General features: G+C 31.2%; 2 protein-coding genes and 1 pseudogene across 2 annotated transcripts in view; 1 reads left to right on the top strand and 2 right to left on the bottom strand.

The window, feature by feature from the left end:
• MFS9 (major facilitator superfamily transporter 9) overlaps window positions 1–19321 on the bottom strand; it is a 514330-nt gene that overhangs the window by 114133 nt on the left and 380876 nt on the right. The gene's annotated exons all lie outside the window — the stretch shown is intronic.
• The window catches only part of LOC105433326 (uncharacterized), a 297296-nt gene that overhangs the window by 267786 nt on the left and 10189 nt on the right, over window positions 1–19321 (top strand). Inside the window, exon 5 of the mRNA XM_089085054.1 lies at window positions 7487–7648. Within this exon, the coding sequence (XP_088941180.1) occupies window positions 7487–7648 (162 nt within the window). The remainder of the gene's footprint in view (window positions 1–7486; window positions 7649–19321) is intronic.
• LOC148934630 (uncharacterized) lies at window positions 7575–10704 on the bottom strand (annotated as a pseudogene).

Genomic DNA, 19321 nt, shown 5'->3' with positions numbered 1-19321 from the left:
GTCGGGGAAGGTTTTACAATTTACGCTATTTTTAAGTTACGGGAGAAAGTTTCAATATCGAATCTTGCAATTTATAAGCCATTTAAAATCGACTTTTGACATATTATTTCGCACTGTTTGTTATGTAAATTATTTCTTTTTTACTTTTTTGACATTCGTCTTAATTTTTGGCATCAATTACCTTTGTATCGCGTAGATTGTAGCAATGTCATGCCTTAAGATAATAAATAAAAAAACACGGAACTTTGTTTTAATTCTGTTCCGTCAATTTGTCAACACTAAATAATAGCAAATACAGTGCATTGGTATTGTTGAAATGAAATATTTTGAATTTATTTCATACAAAAAGATTTAACAATCACGATCTAGCTTGCTGAGGTAAACGGCTGTGTTACTTGATGATTTCTTAACTTGTACTCGGCTGGTATATACTTCTTATTCTCACGCGCCAGAAAAAGTCGTTCAACACATTATTTATCTAAGTATTGCGATAAATATTACCATAGCTTTAGTGATCTAATGGATAAGATGCTGCCCGAAGAGCATGTTTGATCCCTGGTTGAGGTGATATTTTTTGCAATATATAATTTCAGTAGGGGGAATAATAGGGATTTAATCGATATCAAAAATATAGATTATCGAATTATTATTGATACACTATGTTGAAAATCTGCTAATTAAGGTGGCACGTAGCCGGTGATATGATTATTTGAATTTATTTCATACAAAAAGATTTAGCAACCAAGATCTTGCTTGCCGGGATAAATGGCTTGATGTTGTTTCTGAAATGTTTTTGCATTTTGTCGAATAGTTCTCAGAGAAATCAAATATGACAACTATTTCGTCTTCATGTAGATTCATTCTTCTATCTGAAATTAAAGGAATCAGGATAGAATATAAATTAAAATATTTCTACAAGTTCGATGCTTTAATCTCTGTATTATAATGTTCGATTACAATTTATATTGTCTTGTGCTAAAAAAGAAATGTAATGTCTAAAGGGGTATTCTGAACAATCAAATAATTAATCCATTTTTTTACTAAGGATAACTTGACAGCGAAATACGAAGAAATGCTGAAAAATGAGGTAGTTCCGACAGTTCCGATAGATTGTAGATGACAATTTTGCATAGACATGGTTTCAAGGATAGTATGGAATTTCATTTTGGTAGAAACATTTTTAAATATTTGAACGCGGAATTTTCTAATTGTTGAACAGATCGAAGAGAAGAGATCGAGTGACCACTGATGATATGATCATCTGATTTATCGTATGTAGACTTCTTCTTGTGAGATTATGTAAAAAATTTATAAGACAACCTCAAGAAAATGATCTTCGCCTACTTTGACAGATCATCAATGAAATTATACTAATTGATTCCAGTTTCAGAAACACTTTTTATGATAAAATAGCAAAATCGTAAATAGTGCACATTTCAAATGATGAACATTTGCTGTAAAGTAAAAGTCCAAATCCATTTACCTATCGTCCTCTATTTTACTCTTTTGGCCGGGTTTCCTATCTCATTTTCCTTAGTCACACAGCAAAGAGGATTTGGAATTATTGCAATGATGAAATGTGGAATATATTCTCTGTACGCATATACATATGCATGCACATAAAAGAAATGTAAATCTGACCGAGCAACCTCCACGCGGTACATTTTGAATAACATTAATGATAGCGGTACTGTAACTTTCAAGTTTCTTAATTCGAAAAGTATTTAATAAAAACTTTATTATGATGGTTTGAAAAGACTTGACATCAATTGTTTTGAAAAGATGTCTTGACATCAATTGTTCGATCAAAAATAGGGTATTCCATTTAAAAAAAGTCGATGTAATCTTGATCTGACCTTCATGATACCATTCAAGATCAAACTGATAAGATTAGTAAATAGATCTTGTTAAATCTTACAACTTTTGTCTGACATTTTTTTTCAAAAATGTCATCCTCTCGAGTAAAAAGAGATACCAACTTTTTTATGCACTCTGTATAATATATTAGAGAATTTTTTATATTATACTAATTTCTACTGTATTAATTAAAAGCACAATAATTATATAAGATTTATTGGCAATTAAAGATTGATGTTAATTTTTGATTAATAAATTCTCTTTCATTATAATATTTATTCGGAATTGCTATAAGTAAATCGCGCCTGAATGCGCGACGCAGAATACGCGAAGCGCGCGTGGCGACCGATTACCCTAAATCATCCGATCGATGGCGCCAGGTAACACGTTGATATCTACCATGCAGAAGTAATTATGCTTATCAGCCACCCTTTAAGGGCGGTGTTGTTTCGCAATCGCCGGAACATATGTGTGCGCTCGATTGGCCGAAAATCACATGATTCGTCGTGTCGATCGCTGATAGGACGAAATCGATCGAATGATCCTGCAAACTTCTCGAAAAGTTCTCATTACGAAATTCTCAGTCAATCGACCATAATCTTTGTTCATAGAAAGGATACCGTGCTCGTGTCGTCAAATCAGTACTCATTTTCTATCGCTCTTATCGTATTCGTTAAGCTTGTCTCATAATGATGTTATGTTTTAATTGTCGTTGCGAGAGACTTTTCGGCGAAGCATTTTGAATCGTTAACGAATTCTTAGTTCACATTTTCTCTCATCACATCGAGATTCTAGCCTTCGAACTCGACAAAAATATTTATTGCGAGCATTCTCAAAGAGCGAATTCTCAGTGACAAGTACGTGTATCTCAGCTTGACGAAGCAGCATGTAGTCATTCGCTAAGTTCGAGAAAGATACAAGAGCTTGCGACCATTCTCTCATTACGTTGTGGACATTCTATTATCATGTGATCACGCAATTCATACGAACTATTCAAACCAGTGCGCGCAATCTACCTAGCGAACATCTGTTCTATTTGCTCAATGTGTACGCTACCGTCAAATTCTATATTCTGTATATTTCACTGTAAAATCTGACTTATTAAATTAGTATGATCTGTCTCAAGAATTCTTGTCATTCTATCACCCATCGGATTTTCAGTCGAGGGTCGTTCCAGCGAACAGCTTTCAATTCCGTACAATATTTTTTTTCTTTAATTTATGAGATTAAAAATTAGTGCTACTTCTCGATATCACAACTTTTTTATCAATTATTTTATTTTCTGTTATGGATTTTTACAGATTTTTTTGTATATGAAAGTTCTTCTATAAAACAGAAATTTTTTTACAGAAATCGAAGTCGAGGGATGTGTGAATTTGGCGTCATTTTTTTACTTTTTTCTATATAATATTGAAGGAAAACTATATTTTTATAATAATATGTATTGTTATAAACTGTTACTTTTGATAATCACATTATTTGTCTAAGGAGTACAAAGTTGTAAGAAAATTTATACGACTTTTAAAACCGTTTATACAAATTAAAAAAAAATTATATGACTAAAAAGTTAACGTCGATTATACGATTATTTTTAAGTTTTTGTTATGTTTAAGCGATTCTTTATAGATCAGTCGTATTGTAACATGCATTTCGATTTTTTGGAACATGGTCATTGTTTATGCGATTCTGTATACGTTAATCGTATTGTAATACACATATCGAATTGTTAAAACGTTTATATGACTTTACAGACGGAAGTATACTAGTATATTAGTTTCGTATATTAGTTTCGTAACGTAATTTTTATGTAAATTTCATACGTTTTGGCAGTTTAATGTACTTTATAATATCTCAATACGAGACGAATCGTGTAGTCATTTAAATTTTGATTGTTTTAAAATTATTACAGAATTATGGAGGAAAAATATATAAATTGATATGTACGCTTCTTCTTCTTCTGTATCATCAAATTCAACGTTCATTTTCTTCTTGCAGAACATGCTTAAGTTTTGTGAAACTTTTTTCTTTGTTGTACATTTGAACTTCTTTCAGTTCAGTTCTATGCTATTCGTATTTTATCTCAGCTTTTTCCAGTTATTATTAGGTGGAAAATATAAAATTTTATTTACAACTCAATTTTCTGGAACGGTTGTCAAAAATACTTCTCCGTTTTCTGTTATTTTGACGATAGAAAATATATCCATTTTTCTTTATTCAACAGATAGAGAATTGTTTACCACCATTTTTACTTTGTTATAAGTTCAAAACTGCACACGTGTGCGTTGAAAAATCACACAGTGGAGATTAGAAAGATAAGAAGATTCAACTTAGTATACAACACATATTCTCAATTACAAAATAATTCTCTTTGTTATTAAGATAATTTTCTGAGATAATCTAATCTAATCCGCCAGTCTTTAATTTTTTTAAAACTAAAGACTAGCGGATTAAGTCCCAGAAAATTATCTCAATAACAAAGAGAGTTATTATCGCAATTTTCGATCCGCGGACTTCGGACGCTTCGCATTTCTAACGAATAAAACATTCGCCAAAAAAGAAATATCTAACGTTATATACAATTTATATGTAGATTTTTGTTATTCAACAAAAACTGGTGTTTAATGAAGCGATTAGTGCATTTATCTAACGAAACTGCGAGCTAAAACTGTTCGCGGATTGTTCAGAATCGAAGTTTTCTTTCCTGTGATATTTGCGATTGCATACATAAAAATAAGTTGCGAGTGTAAAAAAATATATTGTAAGTAATAAATAGTTTGTTGAGTGTAATAAATATATTTGTAATAAATTGTGATATTCCGTAAAATGTTAAATACATTTATAATAAATTGTGATATTCCGTAAAATGTAAAATGTAATGTGTTGTAATAAAAAAGTAAAATTAAATAATTTTTTGTATTTAATATCTAAATTTAGAAGTTTGATTTTTGAGTGGTTGTATTATATAAGAGTCGCATAAGAAATTATAATGACGTTACTACAACGTCGCAAAGCGGTTGTAGATTCCTCATTAAGTTTAAAATAGTCGCTCGCCCTCGTGGTTCTCAGGATAGCGTACAATCGGGTTTATCAGGAAGAGAGAGAATGTTCGGTAAAAAGAAAACAAAATATAGAAGATTTTATATATAGGAATTATAAAAAATTATAAAGGAATTTCAATGCTAAGATAGAAAATTATTTACAAGATATTGATTAAGTTTTACAATCTTATTTTGTTCGGTATTTACAATATGTACACTGATTTCGGTTTGAGTCTTGGAATCTCGGGCGTTGTTCGTTAAAACTAGCTGCGAATTCTTGCAATCGCACAATAGCTGGGTTCGCGACTTTATCGGGAATTTAATCGCGATGCATGCGACGTAAGATGGTGCGCGGGACTTGTCGCGGTGTTTGACGTGTAACCGCTGTTCGTTTATCATGTCATTATCATCTTTTCTTGACGGTTTTATGGTCGGAATAGGACTTCAATTTGCTGCTCAGAGACAGGTAGCCTCCTGCTCTGTCGCCTATCAGCGATGGATTTTGCATGCGTGTCTGCCTTGGGACCAAACTAGAAAGCATTCCAGCTTGTGAAAAATACTTGCATACTCTGAAGATAGGAGCGATCCGCCAGAAGCTCTTGGCTTGCTAGGTAATATCCTAGGATCGCAAAGATATCAGGACTGGGTTTACTGAGAACAACTGGACTGGTTGCTGTCTCGCCGGGAAAAAGTGAAAATCATCTGTCGAAATCAGCATATATACTCGAGTCGATCGTAATTCAGACGGATCGGGAGCAGATCAGCCGAACTCGAGCTCTGGGGCTGACTCCGTGAATGATTTCGCCAAACGGTCCGCAAATTTTGCCGAACAGGCTCAGCGATTCCGCGAATCTGTTCGGTAGCGGATCGGTCGGTAGCGAGGTCAGCGATGGTGATCCAATGCGCAGATTGTTATTATTCACATGCTGCTCACGTGAACTATCGCATTCGTTGGTTTACGCAAATTTGTTCGACGATGGGATCACGGAGATCGCCGTGTCGATATTCCGATGGATCATCGGTCGAGGAATATAATTTATGTCGTTTTAATCACGGGGGGAGGACGTACAAGTTGATGTAGTATAAACATTTCTACGACATTACTACGTATACATTTAGTCGTATAAGATTATAAGAAAAAATCATTAATAAAATTAAAAAAAAAATCGTATAAACGTTTCTACGATTATTATACGACCAGATTGTGCTACTTAGGACATATAAACTATTCAGATTCACTATTCTATTCAGATTCACTATTCTATAAAGTTATTCCTTAAAATATTTTTACACAGGGTAAATTATATATTTATAGGAGGATTTATAGATGATTATAATTCCCTTTATAAAGAAATTTTTTGAACCATACTAAAATATCAAACTAATGTAGAGCATAATTCTAAATGCTATCTGTGTGACACTGTAAGATATATATTATATTTTTAAAATAAAAAGTACAGATCAATATAAAATGTATTTACTAAGTTTGTGAATTCTAAAGCTTTGCTATCATTTTGGTAATCCAAACATATAACTAAATATATCTCGAATTAAAATTATAATCACAGTAGATATCATATAGAAAAATTATTTTAGGTACATATACATTTTAAAAGTATAATTCAATTTTAATAATTATACAAAAAATATCCATAATTCTCTATAAAATAACACTTATATAACGGATTGTTGTAGCCTGGATAGGTTACAAGAATTTAGGGAAAGTCGAGTTCGCCGAGCCTTAGGAGTTAGAACTCCGAGCAGGATCGTTGGTGGAAGGTTCTTCTGGTCAAATATTATTACTCACTTTTAATAAATAGCTGGTTTATTGGTATGGTTTCTTGACAATGTTTCGTGTGAATTTCGTTATTATTAATAACGACTGGCCGTTACGAAATACGACTGTCCTGTTACGTATTGTGACTGCCCGCTCTCGAATTAGCAACCGTTTTTATAGTATTTTAGTAGTGTCGTGTTTCATCGTGTTATAATTCTAAATCGGACCATATATAGTCAAAACTTCGTTTGCGTTCTGCTTTAGAATTTGCAGATTTGCTTTTGCATACTTGCATTTCCGGCCGGCGTTTTCGTAGTATCATCCGGTTGCCGAGATTCGAGAATTATTGTGAAGAAAATAATATCGTAATATTCAACAACAAGATAAAATAAATCGTGTATACAAAAACGTAAAAAATAACTATATGATTTTATACTATATCTGTATGTTAACATTTAAGTTTATAAATGTTTACACACTTGGATTTTCAATGTATTATTATTCTTTAAACAGGTTTACATATTGTATGTAATATTTAATATATATAATATATAACATATATATATATATATACATATATATATATATATATATATATATATATATATATATATAATATAATAATAAAACATAATAATAAAACATTAATATTAAGTATCTATCTAATATATAATTATACATAATAAAATTCTTATTGGAATTAAAGTTTGTCATTTCCAGACATGTATTTAATATCTGATTTTTGCTACAATTATCCGCATTATTAGATATTAATTTGTTCTTGGAAAGCTAATTTATTTCAATAATATTTTAGAGTCAGCAAATTTCATGGTCTGCATATAGTATAATGCCATGGTCTGAAAAATCTCATGGATCGATAAAAAATATACTTATTTTTATACAAAGAAGCAAGAAACCACTTCTAATTTCTATGGGCAGTATATTTCCAGCCTTATCAATACAATATTATGCTAATGTAAGATATTACATCTAATAATATATTATATTAATTCAAATTTCTTACTTCTTAAAAGAAACATTTTTAAACTCATGTGAGAATTTAAACTAATCGCCATTAATTTTTTTTATACTCTGTACGTATTGCTATCAACATTTCCTCTATTTTGTAATATTTCTAAAATTTGCCCGTGCTTCAGGCATTGATTAATCAACGATTAATTTTTTTATGGATAGATTTTTATTTACTTTAGTTTTTACATAGCCAAGAAAGGATTTGATTTACAAAAATTTTTCTACTTCACTCATTTACTCCTTAAATTATCGCACTTTATCTAATATAAGAGACTTATGTACCTATTCATCCCTTATTTTACTTTATCTTCTTTTTCTATAGTTCTTTATTTATTCCTATACTTGTTTTTGAATTATATTTATAATCCACTCTTATCTTTACTCTAGTTATTAACTCTAGTTATTTCATATTTCCTTTAATCATAGCCTTTTTTGTCACAGATCAGTTCCAATTTTCAAATTATTTGATCCTTCTTATACATCCTTCTTTGTACACCTTTATTTCTTCTCTTCTTGATCTTTTTCAACTATTTATCTCTTTTTTTCTCTAATTTCTTTAACACATTCGTCTTTTTCATATCTCATCGCATATCCTATTAATGCATTTTTATCACCTCTATCGCCTTTTTCAAACCAATCCTTTGTTCTGCGATAATTAATAGTTTTAAATAATTTTCGTCATCTCCAAAAAATATGTAAATATGTTCATTATTTTGTTTTAACTAATATTTATTCGCTTCTTCTAAATTTCTGCATCTTAACTTAATAAGAGCCCTTACTCTTTCCGCCTTGTTTCTTCCAAATTCTCCTTTCTCAAATACCTAGATCAACCTCTCATTATCTTAATCTCCTATCGTTTATTGTACTTCGCAAAATTTTATTATCTTCTCATTGTCTTTAAATGTCTCTTTCTCTTCTATTATCTTTATCTCCAAGTTTCGTCCATCCTCTTTTTCATTTTCTAAAGCGCACATATCCCATTTATTTCTATTATAACATTTTTCTCTTTCCTACTTTTCCATTTATACATTTCATTTTCCCTCCATTACTTCTTCAACAAGCTATCCTCATTCTCTCCCACTATCCTTTCTTTATATCTCATCGCTTTTATACCCCAACTTATCGTAAATTTTTCCATTTTTCTTAGCTTTTTAATAAGAATATATCTCGGTGTACAAAAATCCAATTTAAAAACCCACCTTATGTAGTTCATGATTATTTTCTCTAATTCTTCTTTTCCTTCCTCTCATATAATATTTCCTTTTTCTCATAATCTCATATTTCCATTTTATAAGATATTACGCTCTGCATTAAATATGTAAAAAGTATCGTTCTCCTAAATCATTTTTATACAGTCTTTCTCCTAATTTTCATACCTTTCTAGCTGCCATTCTACTTTTCTTATGCAACTACTTAATGTGATCTACACAATTCCCTAGTCTATTATAAGTAATATTTAAATTCCTTTTTCAATCCTTTTTTCAATCCTTTGCTTTTCCTCTTGTATATTGTAATGTATATGTGTATGCATGTATTGTATTGTTTAACGTATTGTTCGAAACATGTTATTGTGATTCACTACATGCCACAATAGTCGAAAAGATAAAATATCTGTCAGGTAAGCAAGGGATCTGGGTACGATTCCTGACTGAGGTGATATTTTTCGCAAAAATGATAATGAATTTTCACGACTGGTTCGTGGTCGGGCCCCGCCGTGACGCACACCCTCCCTTCTTATTTGGGTGGGATGAAATCTTACATGGATGATATAGATTACGCAAGATAAAGTAAAAGCGTTGTTGAATAAGATGGGTGCGTTTAAAAGATTTCTGGATAAGAGGAAATTAGTTGCCGAGAAAACAAAAAGTCTGTTTTTTAATAGGAAAACGAAGAAAAACAAGGAAATCTGAAAATGGGGAATAAGAACGGATATTGTCGAACGCTATCTATATAGTATACGTATACTATACATATACTATAGATATAGTACACTATCAATATAGTATACGTATACTATTATACTTTGTTCCTTTATACATGTCATTAAATCTCTCCAAACTGGATTATTTATTTGTGCTTTAAACTTATTAATTTCGGATACATTTCTTTTGTAACAAAGTCTCTCACATGATATACAAATATATCGAGGTGTGTCCATGGAGCGCTTAGTTAAGCTTTAAATGCGTTTTTATATTTATAAATAATATCCTCATCATTCAAAATAGTATCGGTATATCGATGTCTTATACATATGATTTGTACATATGATTTGTTGTGCCATTTCTTGTGCCAAAGTTATAATTTAAAAAGTTATATTTTGATTTGTATCTAATTCAGCAGTTTCATGTTGACGTATTGTTCGTATATGAATCGCTTCAGTTTCTCTCGCTTATATTACTGCTAATGGAAGTACTTTTTGAACAACACTATATTGCGGATCTTGAGAAAAATGCTCAATTACATTCGTTTCAAGAATTTGTATTAAATGCGAACGCATTAACTTATGTTCATACTTCACTTTGTCAGGTTTAATATTATTATAAATAATAATGAAGTCGCAAAAGCTATTGCGAAAATATCGCAATCATTACCATTCAGTTGATGTTGCACAGTAAGAAATTTGACAGGATTTTTGACAAAATCATGTGTTGGAAACAATCTTTTCAAAAATTGTTCATGATGTTCGTGCAATCTTTTGTTATTTAAGGAATCATATATATATATTTTTTTTTTCCTATCTAATAGGAAGAACGTAATAGCTACGTACCCAATGTCCATCTGATGAACTTGATGAACTTGATGAACTGTGTAATATTTGTATATCCATCAGTATGGATGATATAATATCAAGTAACTGTAATTTCCATGTTTCAACAGGTACATATTGTGAACATTTCGTAAAAGATTTTGAAAATGTTCCATATGCATGTCTGTCAACCCTGGACAATTATGTTTTTCTCTGTAGGCTTTAAAGTTATGAATTTCTTCCTGTACAAACATTTTTATCTAAATTGATTTTTTTATAATATATTATATTATGTGTAAACAATTAAAGCGCTAATAACAGCTGATATTTTTCAGTATTTATGACAGCCGTTATACAGCGCCATATAGCTGATATTTTTAAGCGCTTATAACAGCGCTTATACAGCGCCAAACAGCTTTATATATATATATATATATATATATATATATATATATATATATATCTCAAAAGACACGGTAGTGTCTCCGATATACTAACAGTTGATCTGAAGAAAAAAAATATAAAAATTAAATACATAAATTACTTTTCTCTGAGTGCTTAGACTACTAATTCTACAATTATGCTCTTTTCAGCCCGATTACAAAGGCGACGCCTATGGAACTTCTACTACCAATCGAGGCTCAACGGCCGAGCCGCCAATCGCTCTCAGGAGCTTTTTATAAAAAAATGTGTCCGAATTATATCTTCCGCCAAATTATCATTAAAGCAGTTTTCTTATTACATAATTTTTATTTCCACAAAACAAAATTTTTTTTCAATGTATTATATGTGTTATATATAAAATAATATTTATAATAATAGTTTTAACAATAGAGAATTCTAACATAATAAGTACTACTATTAATTCATAAAACATAACACATATATTAAAAAAAAAATTTAATGTGTGTAAAAATAAAAATCATTTAATATATAAAAACTGTTTTATAATAGTTTGACAAAAAATATGATTTAGGCGCATATCTTATAAGACGTTTTTGATGCAAAGCAATCGGCGGCTCGGCCGTCGATAGCTCCAGCGATAGTGGTGGAACAGTGCAGTGGAGCATTACCTTCGAAATCAGGCCGAAAAGAGCAACTTTTTCTTAATAACTGGTGTATGAACATATAAAGATATTTAATATTTGTTTTTTATAATATTTTTATAATATTACTGTATGTCAACATTATTTATATTGACATCTAAGATATGTTGTAATATTTCATCATAGAATTGATATTGATATTTTGTGATGTTTCTATATTAATTATGCGTATGCAATGTACAAATGTATAAATATTCCTTATAGAAGCAGAAATAATTTCTCAATAAAACTATAATTGCATATCATATCAATATTTTTATTTTATATGTTAATCTCAATTCTTGTTGTTAAAACGACTCTTATGACACCTTCACCACTTGTTATATCATCATTGTTATATCATCTGAATGCGCGAAATGTCAGCTCTCTGATTAGTTAGTTTTAATCGCTAATAATTTAAAGCTGTTATAGTTTCGACATTTTCGTATTAGAATTTTCGTCTCATTTTCACGAATAAGTCATAAATATTTCAGTCGGTAGTTATGGAATACTGTATATGTATACTGAATCTTATTATTTGCAAATAAAATAAATAATACAAATATATGTTTATATGTCCATATACCACTCGTTAAGCAATGTATTACAAATTAAATTATACCTCTCTTCCTTTCTTCCTCTCGCTCTCTCTCTCTCTCTCTCTCTCTCTCTCTGTGAAAATAAAAAACCTCTGTGAAAGTAAAAATTTCTTTATATAAGAACATATATATATATATATGTTCCAGACCTAACACACTATCTGCTAATGGCAAATTCCTGAAATCATTTACATATGAAAATTCTAATATTAAAATGTTGACTACAATATTTTTCAAGTAGGAAATGTTTAAAAATGTCCAATCGGGTTGTCCATTATTCGCGTGTTCAGATCCGTTGCATTATTGTAGGCTCAACATTTTAGTATTAGAATTTTCGTCTCTAAATGATTTCAGGAATCTATTGTAATATTTCTTTCTCTTGCAAATTTAAATAAAAATTATATAAAAATTATCAATGTTAAAAAGAAACAAATGATACCCCAAAAGGACCTAATCAATCTGTATAAATGAAACTCTGAATTAATGATGAGATTAAAATATCAATTTAACTTCAGATTCTTCGTAAATGTCTTTGTAGTTGTTCAACTAATTAACTAGTTTCAGTATTTTTTTATTTTACGATTTTTATGAAACTTTATTTTTTTTTCAATGTTTTATGCGCTGACATTAAACCAATATCATGTTGTTGTGTGACATTACGAATAGAACTGTGCGGATCTTCCACAAAAGATAGCAAAACATTTTATCGAGACTTGTTGCTGTAACAGGCCTACCTGATTTTGCACAATTTTTAACACTAATTGTTAGTAATTTTTAATCTGTTTGCTCGAAGCGTTTTACAATATGTTTTACAATACAATAGATTTTAAAATTCTTCGACACATAATACAACTTGTTAAAGTTTCACAAATTGATAGAGGGGCGGTTTTCTGCACTAACTTATTCGAAAAAGAGAGAAAGAATCAGGCTATAATGCTTCTTTATCATCAAATGATAGTCTACGTGGACCAATTTACAGATTGATCGTATTTTAGCGCAATACATTTCGCATTTCTCTGCCTGGAAGTTTCGAATATGACATGAGTCGTATGTTTCATGAATTTTCTCGATCGTATCTCGATCAATCGTAGAATTGATTTGTAAGTCATCGCGTGCGCTATTAGAACTGTCAAGATCTTCGACATTCAATATTTACCTAACGCTTACTTCTTCAATACTTTCAATTTTAATAGTATCTTCAAATATAATTCGCATGACGGACATGCCAAGAAATCCCTATCTAAAAGCACTTTGTGCGCCATCGCAATATCGGGCACAGTATAAAATTTTATCGTTGTACGTACACTCTGTATTTCTATCTCATTGTAAAAAATGCTTAAGATACTAAGTCGCGAACCATTTTATTCTGTAAAATTCGGTATCCTCAACTATCGGAGAACATACTTCTTTGTCAACGATACTATTCCGGATAATACTAATGAGCGAATCTGAATCAATAATCGATTATATAAGTATTTACTTTACCACGCTTCTCGCTAGGGTTGATCTTCAACGAGATTATGTACGGATCAGGAAGTACTGCGGGCTGTATCACACTTATCGACATGATCTGTACTGACCCTCCTCTAGTTTCTAACGTTGCAGGCTGTCTTCGTCCGGAACAGTCCCTTGCTAAGTGCTCGGATGATCCACAAACCTAGCAAATCCTCTTCGCTACTTGCACTGCTAGTCGCTTGCATTGCGCAGTGACGTGCTCAACTTCATGACATCTATAGCATCTTACCATCTTACCTCTGACACTTCCGCTCCCGAGTCAGATGATCAAACTATCTATTTTCTGCTTGAAATCGTTGGATTTCTTGGATTCGAGACTAATTTTCAAAGTCTTTAGAAGTTCCATCCTTGATTGAAAATTCATGATATGCGGTTGATTTTGCAAGCGCATATCACTTATATTTTAGATAAGATAATCGAGAATCTCATCCTCTGTAATTAGCACGCGATTAGCAAGGATCACCTTCTCGTGATAATCACGTAGTAATCACAAAATTGCTCTTCTATCCCCCACATACGGGCCTCAAACTGCTTCCTAAGTAACAGCTTTCCAGGGCGCAAATCGAACATTTGCTTCATTTCTTCCAAGAGATCGTCGATGCTTAGAATCAAATATTCTGCTCTCGGGCATAAAACCAGGTGAGCACTCATCCTCTCAATCTTGAGCTTACTAAAATTCTAGTAAAATTGTCATCCAGTTGATACGTGTCTCTCAAAAGCTCGAGCTGGTGCTTCCATCTCCAGAAGATATGATCTCGCGTCGCGTCGAATTCAGGCAACAGATCCCTGAGATTTCGAACGCCAGCCGTTGACGTAATGCTATTCGTTATCGATGCACTACAAGTTATCTCGCGCTCTCTGCGCAACAGTTGCTGCTCTCTTTCCAATAACTCTCTCTCTCTCTCTCTCTCTCTCTCTCTACGAATTAACATTAATTCGCGATGTACTTAGTCATCAGGTTCTTCTCGCAACAGCAGTATAGATTCTGAACATCCTTCAAGTGTCGATGTATCATTCTCCGCAGCAATTGACTCCGTCGATCCGCGTACGACAACCAGAGTTGATACGTCTTCCAGCGGCGTTTTGTCTAATTTTTCGCCCAAGATCATTCAAATATATTAGAATCTTGTTCACTCAGTTGTTTAATTAACTCCGCCTTTGCTCCCTTGGTAGATAAACCTCTCTCGCGAAGAGCATCTTACAATTCAATCAACGTAAAATTATTACCCTCCAATAGTCTCATGATGATTCAGAACGACGATAAACGGTTCATACAGAACAATGGCACAAAACGACAGTACTTGAATACTTTCGCACACAGAAAAATAATATCCCATCCATAACTTACACAGAGTATACCGTACTCGTTGCGCCTCGCCCGAATATCGCGTTCGTCTTCATTTTCGCACACACAGCGGCGAAATTGTTTTATACCGATACATGACAAATACTGCGAGACTCGAATCCCACTTCTTCTATAACTGTAGGGAAATATATGTATATATATCTTTCTTTCTGATGTTTATATTATCCAAGGGAGGAAATTCATAAGGTATAAGCGTGATTAATGTTTTATCGTTTATTATTATAATCTTACTCTTAAGTAACTATTACTATTCGATTCTTCGATTCTCATTATGGATGGCTAGGCCAAGACTGACCGTGAGTCCGCTCGCAAATTTCATGTGCTTATATATCCTACTCGCAGAGGTATGCGGATAATTATTGTGTACATCTCCGGGCCAATCACGACATGTCAAGTCGATCGTTATTCTCTTGAAATTTCACGATATGTCCGATCATAACATGATACTTCTCGAAGAATCGACGTCAATACCAAAAATATGCCTACACTTGTATTTTTTCGCAAAATAATTACGAGTTTTCACGACTGGTTCGTGGTCGGCCCCGCCGTGACGCACACCCTCCCTTCTTATTTATACTTATCCCTTCTTATTTTCCTCTTTTTCCTCATCCTCCGTGTTCTCTTTCTTACTCACTTTTCTTCCACCTTTATTCCCTTTTTATCTCTTCTATGTATACTTTTTGGCTCATGTTCTATTCTTCCTTTTCCCATCAATTACTTCTTTTCTGCTCTCTCTTTCCTTTTCCTTCCTCTCTTTCAATTTCCGTCCATGTCTTTCATACGTTATCTATTCTTATTCTGCCTTTTCCTATTTCTGTTCCCTTACTTCTTTGTATCTTAACCCACTTATTTTTTCTTCTCTTATCTTCTTTTTCTCTTAATTTAAATTTTCAATGTATACACTTCTTCCCTTAATTTACTCTTATTTCATATCCTCTTTCTTCCCCTCCTCGTTTTCTAATTTGATCACTAGCACTGAACTACTTGCCCAGCATCAATCATTTACAATATATCGCCTTCCACATCAATTTATCTTTGATACAATCCTTCATCCACTTTGCATATTCCTATCCCCTTCTTTTTTTTTCAATAGCATGACTCCCTTTATAGTTACATATAGTATTGCATTTTCTTTGCTCTTTATCTTTTTCGCTTAATTATTTTTTTTATCCTCATTATATCTCTCTTATATCTCTTATACTTAGTTTATCCCCGATTATTCTAAACTTTACATTTACATTTCATTCCTAACTATCTTGTCGTTCTTAGCTTCCCACCGTGTACTTTCATCTTTCATATTTCATTCCAACCTTACCTCGTTTTTCCATCTTTCAATTTCCTTAATTCTTTCTTTTAAATTGCTATTCTTTTTTTTCCTTTTTCAGTTCCTTTCTCTTTTCCTTGATTATTTCCAATTCTTTTCCAATCTTCTCTAACAACTGTCTCTTCAATCAATCACTCAATCTTATGAAACTCAATCTGTCTATTAGATATTATCCCATTCCTCTCCTCTGTCATTAACTTACGCTATTTACTATTTTCCATAACTACCTTCTCTCTCCTTTTGCTCGCTACTAACCATAATTTACCTTTATTTTACTTTATTTTTCTTTCGCTTAATTCTCCAGGGAAAATTAGTGTAGAAACCTTTAAAATTTTACATTAATTTAATATATTTTTACATTGATTGTCATCCACAAAATTGTATGGAAATGTCACCTTTTACAAAAAATAATTGTACGGCAATGTAACATATACACAAAGTTTTATAATAAATAATTAAAATTTTTTAAACTCTTTTAATTATTATTATTCATAACGAAAATTGTGCAACGATTAATATTTTAGTTTAAAATAAAAAGAAGAATTAAAATAAGATTAATTGTATTAAAAAATATAATGTTTATTTAAAAAAAAAAAATGTGGCGAAACTGCAGGAATTCGGACTCGCGTTGGACGTACGAAAAGGGAGTACCGCGCACCTCAAGCTGCTCAGCTATGCCGACTTTCCATTTACTGGTGCACGGTTCTATTTATTTCTCAGCTGATTGGGCGTCCAAATTTACTTGCAATTTTTTCAGAAACCAAAACCCATACCATAAACCATATGTACGTACCTCATGTTTTGTGTGTGCTTCGGATTGCTCCACACTTTCGGTCTTTCCATGTACAGCGCCGATTTCTGAATGCACTATTGCCATATTTCGAAAATTTATAAAATTATCAAACAGGACGACAAATGATCGAGTTCATTCGCTGCGAGAAGAGGATAGAGAAACTATTGCACTCTCTCGTCTTCAATGCGCTGTACGATATACGAGTTCGAGCTTCTCTATGTTCTTATCGCTGAATATTGTTGATATATAACGTATGAATTTAAAAGAATAAGCAGATATTGATAATGTGAGCAAAAATGGAAATCGTTACATATGATCATTGTACTTTATATATAATATTTATTATAAGCCGCTATATAATTTTATCTATAAAAATTTTAAATAATGGAATATATGAGAATATATGAAATTATTTTATAATATATTTTCCGTTATTTTCTTAAAAATTCAAAGTTTGCTATGTTTTGAGTAATTAATTATAAATTCGACAAATTTGTTGCACGATTAATGAAATAATCAATTTTATTTTACTTCTTCTCTCTTTTTTTATTTGTTGCAAGCGAAAATATATGCTACAACAACAAATATATAATAAACTTGTAAAATTTGTAATTACTCAAAACATAGGAAACTTTGAGTTTTAAGAGAATTTTAAGAGAATTTTGAAAGATATATTGTAAAACAATTTTATATATATTCTCATTATACACTGTTGGAAAAAATGTGTTGAATTTAACAATAAATCGCATGTCCCAAACGGTCCACTCAAAATTTTGTGTTAATTTAACATAATATGGATGTGTTAAATAATAACATCGACACTATGTTAATATTTCAACAAAAAAGAAATGTACTCTTGATCTTAATTTGAAGTTAATTGTGTGTTACAATTAACATAATTTTTATGATATAATAACATGTTGAGACGCGTCAAAATTCGAGATTGCCAAAACCATACAAAGAATAATAACAAGTCCCCACTCCTGTTATAAAGTAAAACCAACATTTTTTTGGTGTAAATTTTAACATATTGAATAAATACGTATGAATTGTGTTATTTTAACACATTTCTTAAATGATTTTAATATTTTTATATTTTATATTTGTTAAGGTCAGTTAACATAGTAGACATGTGTTAAATTTACATATAAATATGTAGATTATTTAAACAAAAATTTTAACAAAGACCGATTTTAACACAAATACAAAATGTTTTTTAATGTGTATTATTTAAAATTTTTATACATAATAAGAATGTTAAAATTTTATACATAATTAGAATGTAGTTAAAATCATTGTTTTAAAATTGCAGTATTTAAAATATTGCATGTATTTTTTAGATAATACTAAAATCTGTAAAAAATAAATCGGAGACGCTCGACCAGCGCAGCGAGGACAAGAGAGTACGATAGTATTTCTATTCTCTTCTTACGGCGCATTGAGTGCAAGAGAGTAGGACAGTATTTCTATTCTTTTCTCATGGCGCGTCGAGCGCGAGAATAAGATAATATTTAATATTTCTATTATTAATATTTCTATTCTTTTTTTGTGTGTATTACATATTTTATGTAGTTTGTGAATGCATTTCTTGTGCGCGTCTTGCGACACGCTATAGTACCCTCTATATTATTCGTCGATTAATCTTCTATTTTTGACAGTCTATCATATCCATCTCGCACACACATCACATATAAACGAATTTTTGTGATACTCCCCTATTCGTAATAAGTGTCTAAGTCTAATTATAAGAACTTTACGTCGTCTCTTCCTATAAGCTAGTAGTCTAGCAATAATAACCGTGTATGGACTTTTATGCCTGCAGAACTTTTATATTAACATACTTTCATCAAGTGATAACTCTCGATGATAGAAAATGGTAAAAAAGATATAAATTATTAAAATTTCTTCTATTCTTGGTATCAAATTCATATCCTAAGTACATATTAATGTATAAACTTTAAATGTAAAAAAAGATTTCCAGATCTATAAAGTTAATAAAAAATGAGAGCGATACAAAAATTACTGCTGTTTTGTTGGTAATACAGACAAATTTAGCATCTCCTTAAAAGTTTTATTGCTGTTTTGATTTTTATATATTTTTGATTTTATAAGTTTTTTTAAGTTGAAATTTATTGTTTTATTTAACTAGAAATTTTTTATGGACAATCTATTAATACTGATAACATTTT

This window comes from Pogonomyrmex barbatus, unplaced genomic scaffold (genome assembly GCF_055798465.1).
Source record: "Pogonomyrmex barbatus isolate J1 unplaced genomic scaffold, ASM5579846v1 scaffold9, whole genome shotgun sequence".
NCBI lineage: Eukaryota > Metazoa > Arthropoda > Insecta > Hymenoptera > Formicidae > Pogonomyrmex > Pogonomyrmex barbatus.
This window is presented reverse-complemented; position numbering and strand designations above follow the sequence as displayed.